This window comes from Leuresthes tenuis, unplaced genomic scaffold (genome assembly GCF_036924035.1).
Source record: "Leuresthes tenuis unplaced genomic scaffold, fLeuTen1.0.hap1 SCAF_1, whole genome shotgun sequence".
Lineage (NCBI taxonomy): Eukaryota > Metazoa > Chordata > Actinopteri > Atheriniformes > Atherinopsidae > Leuresthes > Leuresthes tenuis.
Window position 1 is genome coordinate 24,247,063 of NW_027325355.1, and position 26,531 is coordinate 24,273,593.

Here is a 26,531-nt window from a genome sequence, read left to right on the forward strand (position 1 = left end):
TTATGCATAAACGTAAGCCAAAAGAAAGAAAAAGCCTTAAAACTCATGAGGTTAAGAAGTTTATTAAGAAGTTCAAGTACTTGATGTTAAAAGGCGTTAACTAACAGTCATATTCCTTTCTCTGTCTTTCTCTGCGTGGTTCAACCCTCCCTTTTACTGTTGGATGGTGACTCTTGGATCAAACTAAACCCTGACTGAACCTTGAAAACCCTTTCTTGAACATCCTGTGATCCATCTTCCATCGCTTTCCCCGGATAAACTTTATTCATGGACGACTCTTAAACATTTCTCACATGCCTGCAAACCAATTGTGAATTCAATCTCATTCTCATCTTTTTTGCAACACCGATTTCCCCGATTCCCCAGCGAAATGATAGATACCCACAGGGTGGATCAGTTGGGGGTCGACCAGAGGTTGAGTCCCCAAAGCAGCATCAGCAGCCATTGGGACCCCAGGTTGGACCACCCCAAGGATTTGGCAGGGGCAGTCCAGTGGCGGGTGTCTTTGATGGGCCAAATAGCAAGCGCCGCAGATACTAACTTCTCACGGTTCTCACGGATCTTTGTTACTGTCCCGATGCGGTACTTTACTTGCTGACTCTATTCCTGTGACTTGGAATAAGGTGGATGAAAAAAATATGATGTTTTGGTCTTTTTGGAGCAGTTATTTTGTGAAAGATTAGAATGACAGGACAATGGTTTGTATCTAATATCTGCAATGTTTATACAGGTTTTTTTGCAGACTCTCTCTCCTCTCTGTGGTCTAAATAAAACAGTGCTTTTTTTGTGTGCCGAATATGAAGTGTGCAATGTTTTATAGTATTTCCTGGGAGGCTTTTGTGGGTAGCAGACCTCATAGTCGCTATGGTTGCTGCTGGTTTGGATACGCTGCTCTAAGGTGGTGGTTAATTTAAAGTCTGAGTAAAGCAGAAATAAGTCTATGTTATTAGTTTGTCACTCAGCCAAGCATGAGCGATTAAACGGTCACCAGTGTTATAAAATTAGACTTCAAAACCACAAAAAAGAGCAGTGTTTTTTGCTCTTGGATGTTGGGGTTGGGTCCAGACAAATAGGTCAGCTCAGATGAACCATACTCAAAGGGGCAAACGGATCGGAGTTGGTTATCCAACTTTACATTCTTATCTAAGCTTGACATGTCTGAGCAACATGACCACAGCAGTGTAGGAGCAGGAGGTTGAGCGTTACAGTTGTAGCAGTTTATCAGTGCATTCGTTCATCCCATCTGTCTCCAAAGAAAATTTGTAAAATGATGAGGTGAAAAATGAGGCGGGTGTTGGTGGTGATCCTGAACTTCTATCGCTGCAGCTCTGCTCTAAATCAATCTACCGAGTGTATTTACTCCTGAATCTTTGGTCCTCTGAGCAGGAGAACAGCCCTGGAACCTCTGTAGTGCAGCGTTGGCTCTTTGAAAAATGAATCCACAGTTTGTAGCAACAGTATGAATCCATAACACCTTCTGTACAAGATGGTTAACTTGATCGTTTACTCCACTCGGCATTAATCTGATTATCTCAGCTGCTGTATTGCCAGATCTGCTGCATTTTGGCTTTATTAGTCCCATGATGGTTCTTCTCGTTCTAATTTAAGTGGTATAAGCAGACAGTCCATGTTCTGCAGATTCTAGCATCCAGGGAACGCTAATTTCCACAGAACAGTATGCTAACTAGTTGTTGGTCTCTTGGTTGGGTTTGGAATGTCTGAAATATTTACCCCCCCAAAAGAAACCCCAGAAAATCAACAAAATAATGTGTATCAGCCCAACTCTACATGTCAGTAAAACATTTAGACCTTTTAACATGTTAACACGCATATTTTTCAATGCAAATCACTGAATTTGCTTTGCTCAGACTTTAAAAATTAAACGTTGCTCAGACGTTGATTACATTTCAGCACGAAGACTGTGGCTGTCTGTACCATTACCATTGGAATACCACAGTAAATCCTGAGTAAATTGACGTTTGTAAAGATAAAACAAGCCACCGATAGAGACACGATGCTGTAATGATGGTACCCGCTCAGCGTGAGCATCACCATGTTAACAAGCTAACCGTAGCCTACATGAACGCTGTGTTTGGACCATTGTTTTCACCAGTTGGAGAAGCTTCTGTATGCGAACAGTAACACTCACATTTCAGGATTTAAAACCTTTGACTTGTGTATATGAAATAAGCAGCAAAGACTCACACTTTATATTCTGTGTCTGTATTTGAGTTTCCTCGAGACGTTTGAATTCTTTCCTGGGATTTTCCCTCTGAAACATGTTTGTGCACAACTCTGCGTGGCTTTGTTTTTCTTCTTCTCTTCTTCATAAGCCGGTTGAGATGTCGCTGCACCTGCCTGGCATTAGCTCCATAGCTACATGATACTGAAGGATTGGCTCTTAGTGTCGAAAATATTCAAATTATTTTGAAAAAAAAAGAAGAATTCCTATAAATGTGATCGCCCTTCCTCTTTTCTTTGACCCTTACTGTATTTAACTGTGATTTTTCCCTTTACACATTCTCTAAATCTTTGCTAATTAGATGTCAACACTAATGGATTAAAAGTGAATGTTTCTGGTTTCAATGCATCTTGTAATTAATGGTTAAGACAAATAAAATATTTGTAGGAACTTGTTGTGTTTCTGATTTGGAATAACTGCTGTTTCTCTATAAATCTCAGAGCAGATAAGCCAAACTCTGTTGCCTTTACATGATGTAATGATGTATGGAGGTTTGATCCATGCACAAGACGGTTAATACCAACAGTGGCCGAAGTGGCACTGATTTTATAAATGACTTCACCTAGAACTGTGAAGCCACAGGACAGTGTGGTTTAATTAAATCTAAATTTAAAGTATCAAGTCATTACTTACATTAGTCAGTGTCTCTCTGCAGCTTAAACTGCCACTTGGTCATTTAAGATTATACGTACAATAATCAACACAAAGCAGTTGATGTAAAATCCATTATATTGTGTTAGTCCAACCAAATTCTGACTTTTTAAACATGGTAGTCGGAGCGAATCTGTAAAAACTGTAACTGTTAAATCATCATCCATGTGTACGCTCAACTGGACCCGGGTGTGCCGCACGGTCTTTTTGTTAAACAGCATTGTGTAAGTTATATTTATCCAGCTGAATTCATATTAAAGCTGCTCCCAGTCACATATTTCTGTTTCTTTTTGCTGAATCAGCTCATTAAGACTGTTAAGACGTGTTGACTCATGTTCACTTAAAGCATTTTCAGGCTGTCGCTCTGCTCTAATAAAATCCTGATTTTTAAAAAAAATATTTTTAAAAATTTTTTTTTATAACCTCATCTGATAAAAATCATCATTTAAAGGGGAACTCTGGTGTTTTTAAACCTAGACCTTATTTCTGGCATGAAATACGTTCATCTACTCACCGAGAACAGTTTGGTGAAAGTCGGCGTCCTTCTGAAGATATTTAGATAACTGGAGATCCATATAACGGAGTGAACGGGGCTTAGAGGATGCAGCCTCTAAATAAGGCATTATCTGTCTTTATTTCACCAATACTTTAAGAAGAATGAATGAATGAACGTGTGCTATAGCTCTGTTAGCTCATAGCTGCTGTGTTGTTGTTATTGGCGGCTATCGGGGGGCTTATAGAGGCTTTCTACACACTCGTCTGCTGGGATGACATCATCCACACGCCCCCCTGCAGCACAGCTTATTCACTCCGTGCTCTGTGACAGTCGGCTAACTTCACACAGAGTTTGCTGCTGATAGTTTTGTGCAACATGGCAGGATATTTATCAGATTTTAATGATGCGGACGACAACTTTGAGTACGATGGACGTTCTTACCGGAGTGAATGAGCTGTGCTGCAGCGATGGGCGTCAATGATGTCATCCCAGTAGACAAGTGTTACATTAGCCAATAACAACAACACAGCAGTGAAGGGGGGATTTAAATCAAGCGTTTGTCTATTAAGGGTTTTTTAACAGAAGTGGATACAGCCATTTTGACTACAAACTGAGATAAGCACCTTACCAGGTTCCATCTTTTGGTATTTAAGGGTTTTTATCAGGCGCTTTTCATGAGATTAACAGGTTGATGGGCTCTGGGTGAATTCTACCGGCTGCAACCGAAGTTGTTGAAGGAAATGTAGAGCAGAGGGTGGGGAGCATGTGACAAAGTTGGGTCTAAAATCAGGCCAGCATTCAGGAATTTTCGCTCTGATGGTAGTTTGGAGGTTAATCTAGCTTCAGACAGTAAAATCACGTCACTTTCATCATGCTTTTTCATACTTTTTTTATGCCAAACTGCCAAATGTAATGGTGCCAATGCAGCTCCTCGGTTTAAAATAAGCTCCTTTTTGTCCCAAATTTCACTGAGAAATGAAGAGTCACCTGTTGCTGTGGTGACAAACAGCACATGGATCTGGTTTTATCTACTGTTTTTATACCTGACTGCTTCAGAGCTCAAATAAAGATGGTAACTTATGGGACTCTGGGGCGATTTAAGGTTAAACTCTGAGGCTTATCGCGATGTCTGGTTAAATCGCACCGATGGAGCAGAAATTGTGCATGAAAGAAGACGTTTATAACTCGTATTTTTCAGAAAACACACACCAACTGTGATTTTGATCAAACAAAAAAAGGATCATCTCTTCTGTGGCCTGTTAAAACTTAAATGAGTTATATTCTTAAACATGTGCCTGAGGTAAAGGCCTGTCAAAGAGGACGGGATTTTCAATCATTTTGGCAAAATCGGAGCAATTACACCAGGATAAAAGTCAAAGCACATCGTTCCCGATCAAACTGAAGCTTTTGGGTAGAAGGAGAAATGAGCTTGAGGAGTAGTAAGTGTGCCTTAATGTTGAGGCTTTAAAAGCCAGCCAGCTGAGATGTGTTCAAGCTGTGCCAAACAGAAAGAAACTGTGATCACAGGAAGCATTTTCACCTTTTTCTTTGCACAGATATTCCACAACATACATAAAATCACAATTAGTGTGATTGTTGAATGCTGCCTTGAGCTGTTTGTCTTGTACTGAGGAGCATTTTCTGTAAACTGTCATCTTATGTGTTTCAGGTCCTGTTTGTGCTCTGCCTTCAATAATGCAGCCAAGGAGCAGGTAAATCTTACATATAAAGACACGTCTTTGCTCTTTAGAGTCGGACCTCCTGTTTGGTCGACATTTTTTACCTTCACAAGTCTCAGGATATGCCTTAAAAACCAGTTTTACTCACTCATAAGGATCCTCTGCGGGGAACGCTTTGGATTTTAAAGACATTAAGATGGAAACATAAGTACAGTTAGAATCTACTCAGCATTATTTAGCATGGTTTTCACTACTTTCTGTGTTTACTGGTGAAGAAATGAAATGGTTATGATTATTCTGTGCAACATTTCTTGGAGTGACTGGATCACAGGTAGGTTGTCGACATGAAATAAAGATGATTTATAAAACCGCCGGGCTGTCGTGGTTCTGATTTATTTATTTATTTTCTCCCACCTCCAGTTATACAACCCTAATAAAGTTTGTGTTTAGATGCTGTTTAACGTGTGAAAATGAAACAAAATGTTTTGCAAATCTCGTAAACGAACGTTTTATTCACAAAAGAACATTAAAAACACGTCAAATGTTTAAAGTTTTAACTTTTTCATTAAAAACATCAGCTCATCTTGACTTTGAGGGCAGCAACACGTCTCATAAAAGTCAGGACATGTGTCCCACTGTGTAGCATCCCCTCTTCTTTTAACAACATCTGGAACTGAGGAGACCAGCTGCTGGACCTTTGGGAGACGAATGTTGTCCCACTCCTGTCTGATGGAGGATTCTAGCTGCTCAGCAGTCCTGAGTCTAAATGTTTTCAGGTGGTGAAACATCTGGACTGCAGGCAGATTTATACACAGTATAAATCCATAGATAAATGTACAAACCCTAGATATTTGGTGCCAAGCTGAAAACGGTAGATAAATACATGGATAAACTGTTCAAACTGGTGGGTCATTTACAAATGCATGGTTTTATTGGCATATGCATTTATTCATAACCCGTTTTAAATGGGGACAGAATTTGTGAACAAAAGTTTGTGGCTAAATTTACAAATTATGAGTTGGGATCGGGATAAATTTACGTATTTCCACCGGGGACGTGATCAGCAGTGGCTCAGCAGCGTTGCTGAACCGCGTCAAGCTCAACAGAGCAGATTGTACCAGCACATGACACAGAATTAACAAAATAAACTTCCGCCCCCTTTCAAAATAAAACCTCAATTGCACACATATAGAAACTGACTAGCACACTTATGATAGAAGCCGAAAAGTAGAAGCTAGATCGTCAAATCAACGGGTAATTCCACGCCGGAAAAGCAAATGAAGCTGTTTATTGGTGTTTCCTTTATACGCACAGTTTATCGCGCGGTCTCGCTTACGTTCCGGATTATCGCGGGATCTGGTGATCTCGCGGGAATACGGTTTGCTCACAAATCAGCGCTCCGATGCTGTTACGCGCCCGATGGGGATTGACACCGGGCAGAGGACGGAGCAAAATCGTGGCGCAGCCGTTACGTCCCCGGTGGAAATCCCCAGTAAAGCCTTTGCTGAAACCACTTATTTCATTGTTTGAATGACACCAGATCATGGATGAGCTTAAACTTCCTGAAGTTTAATCAAAATAAGACGGAGGTAATACTCTGTATTGTATGATAAGGTAGTCCAAGGCCATTTGCTTGTAATATTTACTCTTCTATGAATGATCTTGTTGTATATTTTGACAGCTGCTTTTAAATAAGATCTCAGTCATCTGCTCCAGTTTCTTCCAGTTAAAACTTATAGAGAGTCTGATCCAACCTTCCTTTATGTCTCCAGAACCAACCAGAACCAGATGAAAAACAAACGCTTTAAGTCGCTGCCCCTGCATTGTAGAACAGCTTCATTCCAGAACATTTTTTATGTATTATTTGTTGTTGTTTTTCACTCATTAAAGCCAAAGACGGGCTTGTTTGGTTAAGGGTCCGAAAATGCAGAGTGTAAACGAAGGGTTCACTTTGGCACACTTCCGCTATTGGAAAAGTGTCCCAAATTGGACTGATTTTGGCGGATGGTCCAATTATAGACAGGATTGGAACTCGAGCTCCAGCGGGTGCTGACCAGAGTGTGTGCTCGAGGTAAGGTGACCAGATGTCACCGATTTCTGGAGACAGTACTCATTTTATACGGTCTGAAAACGGTCCAAAGCTGGTTTATTTAAACAGTATATAAACGAGAAGCGTCCAGTTCAGCTTCTGACACCAGCAGTCTTGAGTTTTGAAATGTTCTTTCCGTGATAAAAACAAGACATTATTACCAAGTGGTAATCTTTATAATCAGGGATTGCTTCCCTGAATTTGTCATGAACCAGGAGGGAAGTAAGCAGTGAAGAACAGCTGGTGGGCGGAGCTTTGACTGGTTCCAGGCAGAGTCGGCTTCTCTCAACACTGTTTAGATAAAGTGTAAGTTTGTGCTTTTCTCTAAAGAGTGATTAAGAGTAAGTGAATTCAAATGGGATTAAATGGTATTACCGTTGTGTTTTTCCATGAAAACCCTGGTTTTCAGCATCCTAAATAGTTATTTTAATGGTGAATAATTTAACACTTTAACACATTTGTTCTTTCCATTCTGATTATTATTTTCAGAGTACCTCTTTTTTACCGGGTTCACCTTTGACCACATCTCTTACAGCGTAATTCTGGTGTTTGGTTGTAGTGACTCAGCGTGGCCACCAGAGGGCAGTGAGCACCTCAGGATCAATGAGATGGTGTTGGTTTACCTAGAGGTAAATACATAAACGATTATTGATGAATGTTGGAGTTAAAAACGAGCTTCACTTGGAGGAATTGTTGTAACTTTGAGGACAAATTCTCATCTGTAATGAACCCACTGAAGCAACAGGTACAAAAGCAGAGAGGTTTCTTACTTAAACTGGTCACTGATGAGATATAAGGCTCAGTGGAAAACAAGCTGCAGAGATGCTCGGGGGAGTTGGTTAAACTCCATCTTTACCCAGCAGATATTTACTAAAGTCTGCGCAGCAAACAGAGTTACACGTGCATGTGCTGACCGAACGCTATAGCTCCATCACAGCTGTTAAAACGGTAACAAAGTTGTGTGTTAACATGTTTCTGAGACTCTGAAGCTCATTTCCTCATGATATTATGTGATCTTGAGAAAGAAAAAGGCTCTTTTATCCCAACAAAAACTAGACAAATTAAGTTATTTTGCAAAAACTGGCTTTGTAGTCTCGGTATATGTTCAGATTTTGACTTCAGAATAAATGATAAGTCAGGTCCAACAACAGGTCGCTACACTGGTGAAAGATAAACATAGTTTGCTGTATTTGAAATATATTCACAAGCTTCAACAGTGACAAAAAAGTGAGCTGTCTGGAAATAAATGAGAAGTAGGCTGAGGTCACGCTGTGAGCTATTTCTCATAATAACACTCACTTTAAATTAGCTGTGCATAATTGTAATATTTTAAAAGAAAGACCTTCACATATTAAAAAAAACTTCATATTCGTTGTATTAAGTAGATGTTATTCTGTTAGAAATACATGTTGGTCAAGCTCCCAAACCTTTTATAAATAAAATGCAAGCAAACAAAGTACATGAAAACATTGAAATATGTCCACCCTGTCATGGACACATTCAAAGCAAAATGAAGACATTTTGATTACATCGTGATTATAAAATGTACATTTTTATAAAGCTTTTTAGTTCCTTTTTTAGCAATATATTTAATGGGAAAAGTATTTGAATATTAATTAAATTATGGCAAACTCTTTGTTTCTCTATAAAATCTGTGAAATTTTGCACTTTCTTTTCCAAATAAAATCTACCAACAAAGATATCTGGTCAAACTTTCAAACAATTCTATTTGGCCCTCATTTATTTATAAAGGAATCACACAAAAGGTTTTAATAATCTGAAATGAACTTGTTTATTTTCATAAAACATGAATATGACAGGCTGTGAAATGTTGTTGAATGGCCTCCAAAATGCAATAAAACTAAAGAAAATGATGTTTAAAAAGTGTCACTGAATAAAGATGCTCAGGCTGATGTTCAGGAGTTTCAGCAGCTGCAGGGGAGTTGGTGTCTGACTGTAGCAAAGCACTGGCCCTGTTTCTGGTTCTGGCTTTTCTTTTTGCCTCTCTCCATTTCTTTCTTACTGAGCTCATTGACACCTTCTTTCCATCTTGTCTTGTCTCCATTTCCCTCTCTTTCTCGTGGTACTTTCTTCTTCAGCCCGGCTCTCCTTGCTATCTCAGCTCCTTTTGACCTCATTTCTAGGAAAACCCAATTCTCGCAGATGAAGCCGCTGTTCGTGCGCCGGTTTGCAGGATGAGTGTGTGGCCGGTTACATGGTGACAACAGCAGTTCTCCAGTGGCTGGGCGTGCATGAGTGTGCATGAGCGTGCGCTTGTGAGGGGCACAAAAAGAATATTTGCCCCATGATGTTGCGCCCTAAGCGAGTTCTAAAGCTCTGCTATATATGCTTCACACAGTGCGGTTGGCTCAGAGCTCCAGTATGGCTGTTAGACGGATGTTTCTTTGCCCTCTCTGGCAAGAATCTGAAACTCTGCCTACGACCAAAACCTCAGGAGTGTTTCCAACACTGTGTTGAATCTACGCCACGAAGAATTAAAGCAGTTCTGAAGGCAAAGAAATGGTCCAACTCAGTAATATTAAGCCCAATGAAGCGGCCGGTGAGCGTGTTTATGCACAAGTTTGATTGGTGCTGATCAGTGATTGGACTGAAGGCTTCAGCTCTGTTTAAACTGTTTGCTCTGCAGGTTAATTATTGATGAATTAAAGTCATATAAAGCTGCAGCAGCTGACCTCTGATCGCTTTAAGACTCTTTTATGCTTTCAGAGCTTCAGAGTGACGGCAGCCTGCAGACACAGAGGACTGATGTCAGAGAAGAAGCCGAGGATTTCCTCTTCTTCCACACAGACCCGGTCCGGACAGCAGAGAGCTGCAGAGGGAAGAAGTTCGTGGAAGAAGCAGAGTAAGTGACACTTTGATTAATTTAACAAAGTCTCCGAGCAGAGAGAGATTTCCTCAGCTGATGAGACACAAGTCATGTGAGGTGAGAGTAAACGGCAACAATCAGTGTGTTGATGAGGAGCTGCAGCTTGTTACCAACATGAAATGTTTCCCACTCAGCCTGCTGCTGTTTTCTCCTCCAACAGACCAGCTCTGACTGGAATGTGCTGTTCACTCACACTCTGTTCATCTCTGCTCTCTGAACACAATAAAACTCTGAGTCCTGATATGAGATCCAGATTAATCCTGGACTCTGATCCTGTTGGACTCTGATCCTCCACCTGTTTTATGGAGGATCAGAACTCAGGTGTGTCTGGAGCCTCTGTGTGGGCTCATCAGTGGGTGAATAATATTTAACAGAGAGCAGTGAGCGCCCCCTGGTGGTTCCTGACAGTCTGCAGTGTTCCTGCAGGATGCATTTCTAACCAAATTTACCCCAATTTTTGGAATACCTTGACGTTCAACCTTTTATATCATGAACATGTTTACATTAACACTCTGGTCCCATTGGCCCACTTGGTTTGGGTGTGTGGTGTCAGGAAGAAACACTTTGTGGGAAATCTTCCACACAGATATACAGGTATACAGCTGTATGATATCCCCTTATCAACAAAACCGTCTCTTCAAAATGTGCAAATGACAGGAAGCTCAAAGTAGACACTTTCAAAAGAATGTCAACAAGAACCATCCATTAGTTCTGATGCCAAATTCTGGACCTCGATCTGTAAAGAACATAAAAGTTGTGATTTACTTGGACAAATTATTGAAGAGATTTTTTACTCTTTGACTGTTTCCTCTGCAGCTGAAGGCAGAAAGTGTGTGAGCTGATGTGAATCCAGCAGCATGGATCAGTGTGAGGACACTAAAACCACTAGCTTGTGCTAAATAGGAGCCCAAAGTATCTGAACCAGCAGCAGCAATCACATCCAGACTTCAACCTGAATATGAACCACCGGTCGTGCCAAAACTAGAGTCTGTACTGCATACATACTGGTACATTCAGCTGTTGAAAGACAGCCTCTGAAGTAAACTGAAGCTGAAATTTACTCAGATTAGATTCACGGTGATGTTTGAACTCTTGTTACGTACTTTGTGATTTACTTTTGCATCAGTTTTATTAGTTTTTGCTGCATTACAGAGAACTTTCCAACTTCTTTTTATTTTTTAGAGCAAAGATGGAGACACCTGTGGAGCACGTGGACGACCCTCCACCCCAGGCAGCTCCACCACCTTCAGCAGGTAGGAGTCTAACAGTTTCTGCATGGAAACATCAGTGAGGCAGACACACATGATGCTCAAACTGACCAATCCCAGCTCTGGCTGTTTCTGCGTGGGTCCTTCAGTTAGCAGTGACTGTTCGACTTTAACTACGTTATAAACCCTTAATACAACTGCAGCAGTGGGGAAGAGGTGCAGGGTTCAACACCCCACGGGTCACCTGTCAGTCACAGCTCTGACATTAAAGGAAAAACGGCAGTTACCATGGTGATAAGCACCTCACAACAGTCTTACGTCATTTAGATTCCTTTAATTTAAAGATCTCTGCAGGCTGCCATCGGTGTGATGCCATCATTGAACAGATTGTAGATGAGTTTTTGGGCGATGTCTGGTCCAGAATAACAAGAAACAAGTAAAGGAGCCTGTTCTATCCTGCTGATGTCTGATTGAACACATCAGCCTTTATATCAGAGAGGATATGTCAGAACTCATTAGGTTCAGAGCTTTGTGTGCAGCTGTCAGGATATTAATGGCACATAGATATGAACTCTGCACAACTTATACAAGATTTTAGTTGGGTTTTGGAAACAAAAATCTGAAAAAGTTTTATTTCTAATTGTGTTTATTTTGAAAATGCTTCAGATCTCCATCACTGCCTTTTAGCTTTAATTTATCTTCAAACGGATCCATCCATCAAAAACCATCTGGTTGAACATAGAACAAACCATTTCTGATCAAGAAATCTTTGTTCTGAAACACGGACAACAGCAATGACTCTGACAGCCTGGAAGGTTCATAAAATCACAAGAACCACATTTACCCCAATTTTTGGAATACCTTGACGTTCAACCTTTTATATCATGAACATGTTTACATTAACACTCTGGTCCCATTGGCCCACTTGGTTTGGGTGTGTGGTGTCAGGAAGAAACACTTTGTGGGAAATCTTCCACACAGATATACAGGTATACAGCTGTATGATATCCCCTTATCAACAAAACCGTCTCTTCAAAATGAGCAAATGACAGAAAACTCAAAGTAGACACTTTCAAAAGAATGTCAACAAGAACCATCCATTAGTTCTGATGCAAAATTCTGGACCTCGATCTGTAAAGAACATACATTTCATTACATTTAAAATGTTTTCTGTCAAAAAATCTGTTCTCATTGCACACAGAAGCACAATGAAAGCTAGCTGATGACATCATCCATCACTGACCGTCAGCTTTCAAAATGTACATGAACCCCTGAAGCAGTCATGATTCAGACGCATTATTTCTACATTTCAACAACATTTACTGAGAAGTGAGATTCGTGTTTATGTCTGTGACATCTTGCAGAGAGCGAACTCAACAGAATACGTCTGGAGTTTGTGGATAGGCTGCCAGCAGAAATCCTCAAGCAGCTGCTCGATGCCCTCTTAGCAGATGGTGTCTTCAATGATTTGGAGAAAGAAGCAATAATCGAGGAGAACCCGAGCAGAGCAGATAAGGCACGAAGACTCATTGATGATGTAAGAAGAAAAGGCGAGGAAGCCTGCAGGAAGATGATGGAACATCTCCAAAAATTAGATAGTACACTTTCCTCTCAGCTGTGTTTGTTGTCTGGCTCATCGGCACAAAAAGGTAAGGCCACAAATTTCTGTAATAAGGGCTTATAGTTTTATTTTCAGTTGTATTGACAAGATTATTAATTATTGAAACTTCTCTCAAAGAGCTGTCATCCTTTAGGGCCCTTTAACACCACGTGTGACATGTGCTTAGCCTTAGTTCAGCACACTGTTCGCAAAGTAAAGAGCAAAATGATGTTGTTGGCAGGCAGGAAGCTGTTGGTTGTTATGTGTTGTAGGCTATATGTGGTCAATAAGGAGGGTTAATCTGTCCTGTTCCCGTTTCCGTTGCAATGCACCCCTGCACTGACAGTGATTCTGTGGGTGCAGGACGGATCATCGCGAATGGTTCAGCCACACAACCAGCTGGTCCATTTTTGCCTTGACGTGCACTTTTTTGGATTCCCTCTTTAACCTCTGTAGCGTTCTCACTATTGAATTAATTTAATATTCATGACCTTCGTTGCAGTACCAGCTCCCGGTCAGTCGGGAGGAAACAGAATTAGGATTCTTTATCTTTATCAAAGTGTTGCTTCAGGAGTTCTCGCTTGAATTAACCGAAATTACCTCGAGAAGCAGTCAACCACTACTAGTTACTAATATGGGTTATTTATTGAACATTAACAGAAACATGAACCTTAAAATTGCACTCAGAACATGGTGTAATAACAACTTAACGGTAGATTACATACATGGTTATAGGAGATGACTTGATGTAAAGGCAAGAGAATAGAGAAATATGGGGGAACTCTAATTCTTCTCACGGTCTATGGCTAAGTACGGATAGGAGTTAATTACGGTGGATAAATGAATGGTTATTTTAATTCGACATCTATCTGAACACCAAGCAAAGGCACATCACTTCCGAGGCCGGCAGAGATTGGATCTTACTTTGAGTTGCGGAGCTTCTCGGACGCGCTCGTCGAACAGCTTTTCCTTTTTCTTTCACCATCCGTTTTGAAGAGCGATGCCCCAAGCGGTTACTCTCGGTCCTTAGGGCGATGGTGTTGGTTCTTTGGCTCAGCTGCCGGGCTCTTAGTGCGTCAAGGTGATGTCTCGCGTCTCTCGTGTCTCTCGGCCAAAGATGCCAGGAATTATGCGAAGTGGTGTCGGACAAGATGTCGATCAGAAGGACTTTGGAAGAAGGATTAATTTGGGAGAAAAGTTGCGTGGTCTACAAAAAGTTTGTTTTGTCTATTTGGTGATAGCGATTGACCCTTCGCTAAGCCCCGCCCCCTTGGTTACTTTTGCTACGCCAGTCAAGTTTTCCCAAAAAGGAAAGTAAGGAAAGCAAAAAGGTTTCCAATATGCGTTCTCTAGATTAAATGTTGGCGAAGTTTAAACGAAAAGGAACTCAAAATGGAGAGAGACGTACTCCGCTCTCACTGTAAGCGCCAAGCACCACATGTTGACACTTTGAATAAAAAACATATATTCTTCAAATTTAAATTAAATGTTATATTAGCTTTTACTATCGTTCTGTTTGCCAATTTAAAAAAGAAAAAAAGCCACAAGATTTGGGAAGTCAGTTGTAGGGCGTCCCTTCACAAAATGCTAAAATATATCAGTATGTCAGAACTTGTCTCTATCGGTTAGTTTTTATTTTGCTTAAATATCACACAGTGGCTCAAGGTTTAACAGAGACGTCTTTGTTAACGTTATCACAAAAAGCTATGGTTAGCTAACGTTAGCAACACTGTCGGACTTGCAAATCCCGTATGCACACCGCTTCTGCATGTCGCTTTCTGCCGAAAGCTTGACTGGCCTCTTGTGCATAGTTACGGTTGCTAACGTAGGATTGGACAGAAGCTGATTCTGGGAGGGGCTTAGCGATGGGCCAATTGCAGCGCCTGGACAGATACGAAGCGAAAAACATAGAACACGAGAAACAAAAGACGGCGTCAGAACAAGACGAAAAACAAAGCTTCGACCCTTTTCTTCTGATCTTTCATTCAGCCTGTCATGTCGAATTTCAAGGTATGGTAAGGTAAAGGTAAATGTAAGCATAAGCCCACTTCTGGCGTTGTTCCCGAGTTTTCATGAGCGAAGGCGGAGTTTTGCTCGTAACTCTCAGCCGATGATATGTCCGCAAACTTTATGCTTAAGATTCTAGGCATAGTGAATGGGGCTTTTAATCTAAAGTTAAAAGTTTAATAAGATAAAAACTCATTTCTCCATTATTTTATCCCAACACACATTCAAACAGTTCTGAAACCAGCACATGGTACGATGATATAACACAGACATGAAATAAGGTATAAAGAAAACATGAGGAAACAGATTATTCATATGATAAAATAACGTTGGTTACTGTGAGTTTCAAATACGTACCAACTCGAGGTCGGAGTCTGTAATGTCCTACACATGTAAACTTAAACAGAATGTTATCAGTATATATATATATATATATATATATATATGTATGTATAAAATAACTACATTCTTTCTTTCCCCAAACTGATAATACGTTGTGAGATTGATCTGAAATGATGAAACGGCAGCTTCATTTGCAGTAATAAAAAAGACAAACATTTGAAAAAAGCACATTACAATCACAAAACACACAATTTAACTCCTTTCATGGAGTTTGGTTACTTTTTATTGATACTATAAACTGCTTAATGACACAAAAATAATTGTATCTCTTATTCTGTCTTTCAGAGGCTCTTCACAGGTGTCAGCCTAAACTTAAATCTGCTCTGAAGAAGAAGTTCCAGTGTGTGTTTGAGGGGATTCCTAAAGCAGGAAACCCAACCCTTCTGAATCAGATCTACACAGAGCTCTACATCACAGAGGGGGGAACTGGAGAGGTCAATGATGAACATGAGGTCAGACAGATTGAAGCAGCATCCAGGAAAGCAGGCAGAGCAGAAACATCCATCAGACAAGAAGACATCTTTAAACTCCCACCTGGAAGAGATGAACCAATCAGAGCAGTGATGACAAAGGGAGTGGCTGGCATTGGGAAAACAGTCTTAACTCAGAAGTTCACTCTGGACTGGGCTGAAGGCAAAGCCAACCAGGACATCCAGCTCCTGTTTCCATTCACTTTCAGAGAGCTGAATGTGCTGAAAGAGAAAAAGTTCAGCTTGGTGGAACTTGTTCATAAATTCTTTAATGAAGCCAAAGCAGCAGGAATCTGCAGCTTTGAACAGTTCCAGGTTGTGTTCATCTTTGACGGTCTGGATGAGTGTCGACTTCCTCTGGACTTCCACAGCAAGGAGCCCCTGACTGATGCTACAGAGTCCACCTCAGTGGATGTGCTGCTGACAAACCTCATCAGGGGGAACCTGCTTCCCTCTGCTCGCCTCTGGATAACCACACGGCCTGCAGCAGCCAATCAGATCCCTCCTGGCTGTGTTGGCATGGTGACAGAGGTCAGAGGGTTCACTGACCCACAGAAGGAGGAGTACTTCAGGAAGAGATTCAGAGATAAGAAGCAGGCCAGCAGCATCATCTCCCACATCCAGACATCCCGAAGCCTCCACATCATGTGCCACATCCCAGTCTTCTGCTGGATCACTGCTACAGTTCTGGAGGATGTGTTGAAAACCAGAGAGGGAGGAGAGCTGCCCAAGACCCTGACTGAGATGTACATCCACTTCCTGGTGGTTCAGGCCAAAGTGAAGAAGGTCAAGTATGATGGAGGAGCTGAGACAGATCCACACTGGAGTCCAGAGAGCAGGAAGATGATTGAGTCTCTGGGAAAACTGGCTTTTGAGCAGCTGCAGAAAGGAAACCTGATCTTCTATGAATCAGACCTGACAGAGTGTGGAATCGATATCTCAGCAGCCTCAGTGTACTCAGGAGTGTTCACACAGATCTTTAAAGAGGAGAGAGGGCTGTACCAGGAGAAGGTGTTCTGCTTCATCCATCTGAGTGTTCAGGAGTTTCTGGCTGCTCTTCATGTCCATCTGACCTTCATCAGCTCTGGAGTCAACCTGATGGGAGAACAATCGACGTCTCAGAGGTCTAAAACACTGAAAGAGACTCTCTTCTACCAGAGTTCTGTGAACAAGGCCTTACTGAGTCCAAATGGACACCTGGACCTGTTCCTCCGCTTCCTCCTGGGTCTTTCCCTGCAGACCAATCAGAGGCTCCTACGAGGCCTGCTGACACTGCAAGGAAGTAGCTCACAGACAGGAAGTAGCTCACAGACCAATCAGGAGACAGTCGATTACATCAAGAAGATGATCAGTGAGCATGTGTCTGCAGAGAGAAGCATCAATCTGTTCCACTGTCTGAATGAACTGAATGATCGTTCTCTGGTGGAGGAGATCCAACAGGCCCTGAGTTCAGGAAGTCTCTCCACAGATAAACTGTCTCCTGCTCAGTGGTCAGCTCTGGGCTTCATCTTACTGTCATCAGGAGAACATCTGGATGTGTTTGACCTGAATAAATACTCTGCTTCAGAGGAGGCTCTTCTGAGGCTGCTGCCAGTGGTCAAAGCCTCCAACAAAGCTGTGTAAGTGCAGAGATAGAGGGATGTGTATGAATATACTGCTGCTGGTTTTATAGGAGAGAAAGTCACAGATTTATCTCATTATTCCCTCCTCAGACTGAGCAGCTGTGTCCTCTCAGATAAAGGATGTGCAGCTCTGTCCTCAGCTCTCAGCTCCCCGTCCTCCAGCCTGACAGAACTGAACCTGAGGATCTACGACTCAGGAGTGAAGCAGCTGTCTGATGGACTGCAGAGTCCACACTGTAACCTGGAAGCTCTCAGGTCAGGTTTCTCTGCTGTTTCAGCTTCATACAGTCTCTGTGATGCAAGAACCTGAAAACATCTTCAGATCTGTTTTAAAAGCCACAAAGTAAAATGCCCCCAGATCTGTGTCACTTTCCTCTGATCGAGTGTGCACAGCACACACATGAACTGTGGCTGGAACATTTATTTATAGTCTGGTAGAGTTACAGGAAATGATTCAGAATATTTGTTGTAGTGTTCTTAAAGCGTGTCATTTCCATCCTCAAACACATGTTGTTTAACTTGTGAAATCTGGAGAAAAGCCCTTGTTTTCATCAGATAACAGGATAAACATGAGAAAGTTGAACATTCCAGCTGATTTCAGCTTTGACTGTTGGGAGGATCCAAACTGAACTGTGAGTCGGGCTGTTCATGTGTCGTCTGTTTTACTGCAGTTATCAGAACAGACACAATCACTTTGGAGGCAAAGATGAGAGGCTGAACAGCTCCTGCTCCTCTGCTGCATCCAGCAGCTGATCGGTCATGTGATCAGTCATGTGACATTTTAATTTACTCTCTGCATGTGTTTTTCTTCCATTTTAAAGCATGAAACTACAGATTAATCTCTATATTTGTGGATCAGCCTTTATGAATCACAGATAGTGTTTCTGTGTACAGTGAGATATTTGTGGCTGATGGGAGACCTTTTCATCATCTCTGCTGTGGATTAGTAATTAAAGTCCATTAAAACATCCATATAAAATACCAAGAATGAAAGCAGAATGTATATCACCAGATTCAGAGACTCCTAACTAGAAGTTACAGAGATGTTGTGGCTGCAGAGCAGCTTCATGTCATTATCGTCCCTTATTTGACTGTTTTCATTAAATAGGACTAAATTTAGGACTATTTAACATCTTCTCCTCAGGCTGAGCGTCTCAAACCTCTCAGATGAAGGATTTGCAGCTCTGTCCTCAGCTCTCAGCTCCCTGTCCTACAGGCTGACAGAACTGGGCCTGAGTAACAACAACCTGCAGGATTCAGGAGTGAAGCTGCTGTCTGGGCTGCAGAGTCCAAACTGTGAACTGGAAACTCTCAGGTGAGGCTGTGTTCAAGCTGCAGCAGAGTGGGATGAGTTCATGTCGTCACAGTTGATGTTACAAAAGAAGAAGTTAAAATGTGTCAGTGAATGAAATGAAAAATACTTTATTTATCCCAAAAGGAAACGATATCAGAGGGTGAAATCTTCAGCACAGAGTGAGAATAATTCTCCAAACAGATGAAAGTGTTAACAGCACTGATAGAAAGTCTGTGATTTGTATTTGTTACTGCTTTCCATCTTCTTCTTGTTTAGGGACACCAAAGTATTTAAATTCAGTTCCAGAAGCTCAGGATTTACTGATGGATCCTGGAACTGAAGTCAGTCTGCAGAACATATCTGATCAGTTCCACATCTGCAGTTTCCACAGAGAGGACACTCTACAGTCTGGAGTGCAGTGATGAAGCTGAACCTGTCACAGGTCTGACTGCAGAGTGATATGGCATCCAGAGTGTCAGAGTAGAGACTGAAGGAGGAAATGTTGATCTATCTGCATCCACTCTGTGTCCACACAGTGCAGAAAAACTGCCTCGTTTCTGTCCAAAAACTCCGTGTTACACACGTCACTTAAATCTGATTCATGAGTTTAACAGTGAGTCTGTCATCTGTCCAAATATTAGAAAAAGCTTCATTTATAAAGTCAGTAAAAGTTCCATCCAGTCACAGCTGCAGAAATCAGGATTATCTCTTTAGCTCAGTTTAGAGGCAGCCAACACTTCCCACTGAGATCTATCAGAGAGACATCACTGAGATGACTGCATTATCCCAGAGGGAACGATGTGCTGAGAAATGTTAGACTTTGTTCCTGGTGGCAGCTCTGAAGTCGGCATCGATCTGATGGGATCAGCTCCTCAGGTTTGTTCCCCATGAAACCCTCTGCTGTTTGAATCAGATTCTGAGACTGTCTCTGATCAGCTGCAGCTCCAAGGTGGAAAGGCTCAGCCACATGTGGCCTCCTTGTTCCACTCATGATGTCTTTGAGCATTAAAAACCACCGCACGGGGGTGGTCACGTGACCCGGACCAAGATGGGGGCTTGAGACTTTTCTCCACTCCAGGCTTCAGATAAATGAGGAACTTTCTCCATGTAAACTCGGTACCATCGGTCGAACTGTACCTCACAGATGCCTCGAGCGCAACACCATGAAGAGTTTCCTGTTTTTTCCTCGTCGGCTTCCGCCGCTAAGAAGAAAACTGCTCGACCAGCGGCCCCATGTGTCCCGGTGAGGCTAACCAAGGTGATGCTAACTTCTCAGAGTTAAGCTAACCAACCAATGCTCTGAAGGAAATCAAAGTATTTGTCACTTCGGTGGAGAGCTCTCTGTCGGCTCCGACCGAGGGACGGACCTGGAAAAGCGCATGGAAGAGGTCGAGCATCGGGTCTCCGCCCCAGAGGACAGCCGCAGGGGCCATGACACCTGCACAGCCGCCGTGGAAAAAACAGGGAAGCAGCTGAAAACTGACGACCTGGAAACTGTCGTAAAAAGCTGAAAAATGCTGAAAAATGCTGAACCTTCCAGAGAAAGCGGAGGGCAACATCCCTCTGGCGGACTGTCTCCAGACAACATTGGCGGCTTTACTCGGCCTGCCTGCAGATTATCCCCCGCTGGAGACTGAACGCACCCATCGAGCCCTGGCTCCCGCTCCGGCCCCAGACAAGCCCCCGAGAAGCGTCTTGGTCCGGTTTCTGCGATATTCACAAAGAGAGGCTGTGCTCAGAGCAGCGTTAAAGAAACTCCATAAGAAATCCTCATAAGAAATCCCGTGGATTTGCCGACCCAGCCCGCCTCCGGTGTCTCCACGAAGGGCAAATTCGCCTTTTTGACAGCCCTGAGTCTGCGGCCGCATTCTTGGATGCCCTTAAATGAGGTAATTTCTTCTGCATCTCTGTCGTTAGCAGCTCTGATGGAAAAGGACGGACTCTACATGCACACTGAGCCCCCCTGAACACTGTGGGACCCCCACATGGACTCTGAGAGAATAGTTGAATCATTCTGGGGCGTCTCTCAGCGTTTTTTTGCTCAGCCTGGGCTGTGGACACTGTTCCGGGCTCTCAGTTGTTCCTGTGATCTACCTGCTGAACTAGGATTCGGACTATGTTAAGTCTGCCCAGTGACTTCTTCTGGGGTAGTTTGCTCCTGTGTACGGGGACAGGATGGGGGAGGGGGGATGCTGCTGTTTCCATTCTTTGTTTCATTTTCCTTTTGTTGGATGACTGGAGTCGAGGTTTATTCTCTCATACAGCTGCTTGCATTGTGTTTAATTCCCCCGCAGTCAGCACAGTTATTTAATCATTTCCCAGCTCTGTGGCTCTCATGTCTAGTTCACTGAAACTTACTCCTTGGAATGTCCAGGGACTGGGCCGCGTAATTAAAAGGAAGAAACAAGAAAAGTCTGCTTTAGCATCACTTCAGGAAACTAGACTCTCTGATGCAGAACATTTTTTTTAGTTTAATTGTGAATTTTAATCTATTTAAGTTTATGATCCCTGGAGTATTATTTGGAGTAAGTATTTGTATGATTCATATACATGGAAAATGTGTGTGAGATGCTGAATGGAATCAATTACAAAGTTTATTACAAAAACTGAAAAAGCAATAAAAAGAGCATTAAAAGCTGATCACAGGCTTATAAAGCTGCTGTTCCCTATAAGCTGTCTTTCAGTCCACATTCAGCATTAGAGGTGATTAATTCTGATGGCAGCTGTTCTTTTTCTCTGTAATTGTCTCTTCAGGCTGAGCGTCTGTAACCTCTCAGATGAAGGATGTGCAGCTCTGTCCTCAGCTCTCAGCTCCCCGTCCTCCAGGCTGACAGAACTGGACCTGAGTAACAACAACCTGCAGGATTCAGGAGTGAAGCAGGTGTCTGCTGGACTGAAGAATCCAAACTGCAGACTGGAAGCACTCAGGTCAGGATTGATTCCCGTCTTTCGTAAGGTTTCCAACCGGCTGTAAGTCAACGGAAAACCTGTCAAGAGGATCTTTTTGTTGTCTTTTGTCAAATCATACTCATGACCTGTTGGAGCTGAAAGCCAACAGACACATTCAGAGCAGCCAGTTGAAGGGGTTTTCTGTGGGTTTTATGGATTAGGGAGCTCCCTCGTGGGATTTTTCTTTGGTTTCATTTTCACCACAGCTAGGATGCTGTAATAATCTAACAGCCAGCCAAAGTTTGTAGATGAGTCAAAATCCGTAATTCACACCCAGCTTGACTCTCGCTCCATTCCTCAGTGTCATTGTTTCAGTCTTTAGAGGCTGATCTGCAGAACTGTCACTTATAATGGCAACATATACCCATGCTGAGCATGGACTGCATAGTGTGTACCATCTGCCATGAGTGTTGTTCTGTGTGCCTGCAGCCTGTCAGGATGTCTGATCACAGAGAAAGGCTGTGCTTCTCTGGCTAAAGCTGTGACCTCCAACCCCTCCCATCTGAGAGAGCTGGACCTGAGCTACAACCATCCAGGAGCCTCAGGAGTGAAGCTGCTGAGGGCCGCACTGAAGGATCCACACAATCTCAGGTAAAACTCCCTAAAATCTGCCTTACTGTGGGTGCTTCTCTCATTAAGTAGAATCTGCCGCTTCTTGGTGACCTTGAAGATGTTGCATGTTCCCATCAGCAGCCACGAAGCCCGGATGTTCGTATCTATTGAGCCTCTTCTGGACAAACTAACTGGGGAGTCTGTTATTCTCAGTGTCCTGATTTAGCTCGAGACTCCCCGACACAGCTGCTCGTTCTCAGACTTCTTATCACTTCCCAAAACAACTTTGCACACGTGGTAAATATCAGACACGTCAAAACAATCAAATCACTTCTAGCGCCGATCAGTTCCACCCATCTACTTCCTGTCCTGGGTTAGAACCTCTTCCTGCGGAGCTGTGCGTTTATACATCACCAGAGATAAAGGTTCGCTCTTGAATAAAATAACGTCAGAAAGCTCCTGCTTGAGCTCTGGATAGAGTCAGCCGTAAATACTCTTACTGCTGCTGAGCGGTGGCCGGTTAAAAGCTACCGAAGTGAGTTTAATCCGCTTCAAAGCGTTACGGTTAGCCTCCGTGTGCTAATGCTAGCTGAAGCGTCACGTGGCTGCGGCATTGGCTTTGGCTGCGGCGTGGTTGCGGCTGCGTTGTGGCTGTGGCTGCGGCTTCGGCGTGGTTGCGGCTGCGTTGTGGCTGTGGCTGCGGCGTTGCTGCGGCGTTGCTGCGGCTGGGATCCAAAGCGTAGAGTTTTGCTCTGCTCTCGCTCAGAGAAGCAGCAATCTTGTGGTTATCCTGGGTGCCATCACGCTGTGTGCCTGAGCTCAATCCATCCAGAGATCGGTGAGCATGATGATTATGCGCCACCAAGAGTTTTTTTCTGTATTTTTGCACTTTTATTGTCGGGTAATATGTACAGTTCTGAGACATTTCATGCATTGCTGCTTTGAACATAGTTTCAGGAAGTTTTTCAAGGGGTTAAATATGTTAAATAGCTTGTGAAGGGATTTCATATCCAAGCTGCCCTGAGATAAATGAGATTCATACAAGTCTCTGAACCGGTCTATCAACAGGTCAGTGGCCGTATTCACAAAGGATCTTCAGCCTATCGTAGCCTCGGCTGGTTCCTCCTTTTCCTTCATTTAGGGCTTGTTTCCTCCGTAAAATGTTAAAATGTAAAATGCTGCTCCATCCAGCCTTCCTCTGTTTCACCAGGACAGTTCTGGGGCTTACAAATGTGCTCCATCTGATAGAGGTCCCAAACCTTCTGGATCCATCTGTTATATGAAGGGGGGGCTGGTTTCAACCATCTAACAGTTGCACACTTCAGTGCTGCTGTAAGTAATATATTTAAAAGCTGTTTCTCTGCCCCCCCCATTCAATCCTTTAGTCATCACTTCTAATAGAGCCACAGCAGGATCCCGAGGTATATCCTGCTGGAAAAGCTCTTTAAGAGCATCAAAGACCTCTCCCCAGAGTGTCTTTAGTTTGGGACAGAACCAGAATATATGGCTCTGATTGGCAGGATGTGCTCCACAACTCCCCCAGCATAAGCTGGAATGTGACTGGCTCATTCTAGATACTAGTTGTGGAGTCCTGAAAAATCTAGCAGTTCTTTTCCTCCTTTCAGGGTGGAGCCTGCTGGAGAACGATGGCTGACACCAGGTCTGAGGAAGTGTAAGTGTGTTCTTCATCTGATTCATGACATCCAGCCATCTTCACTGTCACATCACTCACTGATCAAAGTGAACAGATGATAGATCAATAACTGCAGCTGGATTGTGTTTGTTCTCTCCATCAGATTCCTGTCGACTCACCATCGACACAAACACAGTGAGCAGGAGACTGAAACTGTCTGACAACAACAGGAAGGTGACATGTGTGAAGGAGGTTCAGTCATATCCTGATCATCCAGACAGATTTGATGACTGCCCTCAGCTGCTGTGCAGAAATGTTCTGACTGGTCGCTGTTTCTGGGAGGTCGAGTGGAGCGGAAGAGTTTATATATCAGTGAGTTACAGAAGAATCAGCAGGAAAGGAGGAGGCAGTGACTGTGTGTTTGGATACAATGATCAGTCCTGGAGTCTGATCTGCTGTGATGGACATTACTCTGTCTGGCACAATAACAGAGGAACAGACATCATACCTACCTCCTCCTCCTCCTCCTCCTCTGTCTCTCACAGAGCTGCAGTGTATGTGGACCGTCCTGCTGGCACTCTGTCCTTCTACAGAGTCTCCTCTGACACACTGATCCACCTCCACACCTTCAACACCTCATTCACTGAAGAAGAACCTCTGCTTCCTGGGTTTACAGTCTGGTTCAGTTTATCTGGTTCCTGTGTCTCTGTGTTGAGCACAAAGAGTTTCCTCCTGTCAGAGAATCACTGTTGAACAGATAGTTCAGTCTGTCTCTTTCACTCAGAAACACCTTTTCAGATTCATGGATTCAGTCAGTTTCTGGTTGAAACTCTTCTGAATGATTCCTTGGAAACTTCTTCCTCTTCCAGTCCTTTAAAGATGGACGCTGCCATTCTTCCAGGATGTTGTTTTTCTGTGTTTTCAGTCAAAGCTTCACACTGAATATCAGTATGTTGTGTTTCTCTGCAGCTGAGACCATTCAGCTGCTGTCAGCTGCAGTTAGTCTGCTGCACATGTGACAAACTGTGACATCGGAGAGGAATCACTGAGCTGCAGTCAGCCCAGATGAATTTCCAACCTGCTGACAGATCTTCTCTGGTTCTGCTCCAATGAGCAGAAGTTTGCTGAGCAGCCAGGGTTCATCCTGATGTTGATGTTGAACGCTCACAAAGAGGCCTGAAATGATCCTTTACAAACAACATTTAGACTTTAACAACATCTGCTTTGGACTGAAAGGTCCTGAACGTCTCGGCCGGTTTTCCTGGCTGCTGCTGTTTGGATCCAGATGTTGCAGAGACTCTTCTTCCTTCTCTCAGTCCATGCATGTGTTTGTGAAGGCTGGTGTGAAAATGAGCTTTTTCTGCAGTAGAAGCTGAATGTGGTGATGTCCTGCAGGCAGATGGACAACATCTGACATAAAGGCTTTAAAGTGAGCAGCTGGCTCAGTTTTCCATCTTATTTTCTCCTGTGATTGTTTCATGTTCAGAGGGAAGAGTTGGAAAACATTTACTGTTGTGTGAAATATAGAGTTTGCTGTGATCACATGATTTAAAGTGAACTGATGTGGACATCACAGGGTTTTCATGCATTTACATGCTTAATTTGTCTGTTTGTGTGCATGTGCAGACGGTAATAATACAGAAAGCAAATGTAACGCAGAACTAAATGAGCACGAATGTTTCTTCATTTCTATTGATGGTCATTTGTGAATAAAATGTGTTTAACTGTGTAGCTGGATATCCCAGCAGCTGTAATGTTGGAGTAAAGAAAGATCCAACAAGGACCAGAATGTGAACTAAAGAGGCAGATAAATCTGAGTGTGACACAGTCGACATGTTGCTGCGATCTGCATGTTTCCGACCCACAGAGGAGTCGCAGTCCAGCCGGCTGCTGGAAACACTGAAATCCTCTCTGCAGCTGCCATCAGGAGGGAAAGTCACCGCTTCGGGCTGCTTTGTAACGGGAGCTTTTAAAGCCTCCGGGTCGGCGTTCAGGCTTGGTCTTTGTAGAGCTAGAAGTGACTGTAACGGGACCAGCTGCTGACACCACCATGAGTGAGGGGAAAGGTTTGGAGGTAGAATTTAATCAGTCTGTTTCTGAAGGGAAGTGTTTAAGAAATCCAGCATCCAAAGAAATGTTTCTAAAGCTGAGCTTTCAGTGAACTCCCAGGATTACTGTGTGTGAGCTGTTAGCTCCAGGTGTTAGACTGCTTCTGAGCTGCTTGGAGGCTTTGGGCTCCATCCCCAGGCAGTAAAACCCTATTTACAGCTCAGTAGCACACAGGTGGGAAAGAAAAAAAGTGAAATGGATGTTTATCGCTGTGGTGAGATGGCTCAGAGGGACAGAGAGAGTTTCAGTTCTCACAAGTTGCTTTCAGTTTAGAGGATTTGATGAAACACATTTTAGTGTAAAACCCAAAGAGAAGAATCAGATGTGCTGACAGTTTGCAGCAGAATAAGCAGTAAAAAAAGAACTGGGCCAATATGAAACGCTTCAATATGTTTGGCACCTCGTGTCTTTGTCTGCTGTTTGTTTCTGAAATACATCTGAGTTCATCAAATATTAACACGATTTAGCTCAAATTTAAACTCTGAACAGGTTTAAGTATGTGACAAGTCATTAAAAAGTCTTGTTTTATACTTATATATATTTACATTCCCACTTTTCTTCATATATTTCTGCATATATTTCCACATTTCCTTCATCTCTGACAGATCTGTCCTTTCTGTGGCAGCTCAGTAAAAATATGG

General features: G+C 42.9%; 2 protein-coding genes across 4 annotated transcripts in view; both read left to right on the forward strand.

Annotated features, from left to right (window-relative positions):
• pspc1 (paraspeckle component 1) overlaps nucleotides 1-10,005 on the forward strand; it is a 32,485-nt gene extending 22,480 nt beyond the window's left edge. Inside the window, exons 8-9 of one of the 3 annotated variants that reach the window (XM_072371661.1) lie at nucleotides 5,059-5,101; nucleotides 9,885-10,005. In XM_072371661.1, coding sequence (XP_072227762.1) covers nucleotides 5,059-5,085 — 27 coding nt within the window. In that variant the 3' untranslated portion in view covers nucleotides 5,086-5,101; nucleotides 9,885-10,005. Of the gene's footprint in view, nucleotides 1-366; nucleotides 3,034-5,058; nucleotides 5,377-9,884 lie in introns of those variants that run through there. The other 2 variants (XM_072371581.1, XM_072371524.1) reach the window with 2 other exon arrangements.
• A 1,049-nt stretch (nucleotides 10,006-11,054) lies between these two features.
• Nucleotides 11,055-25,442, forward strand: LOC140276890 (NLR family CARD domain-containing protein 3-like). The gene is made up of 10 exons (XM_072371776.1): nucleotides 11,055-11,121; nucleotides 11,227-11,297; nucleotides 12,617-12,901; nucleotides 15,547-17,350; nucleotides 17,444-17,608; nucleotides 18,498-18,668; nucleotides 21,402-21,575; nucleotides 22,026-22,187; nucleotides 23,774-23,820; nucleotides 23,945-25,442. Exons 2-10 carry the CDS (start codon nucleotides 11,234-11,236, stop codon nucleotides 24,532-24,534), a joined length of 3,462 nt encoding a protein of 1,153 aa, XP_072227877.1. The 5' UTR covers nucleotides 11,055-11,121; nucleotides 11,227-11,233; the 3' UTR covers nucleotides 24,535-25,442.
• Nucleotides 25,443-26,531: the final 1,089 nt, after the last annotated feature.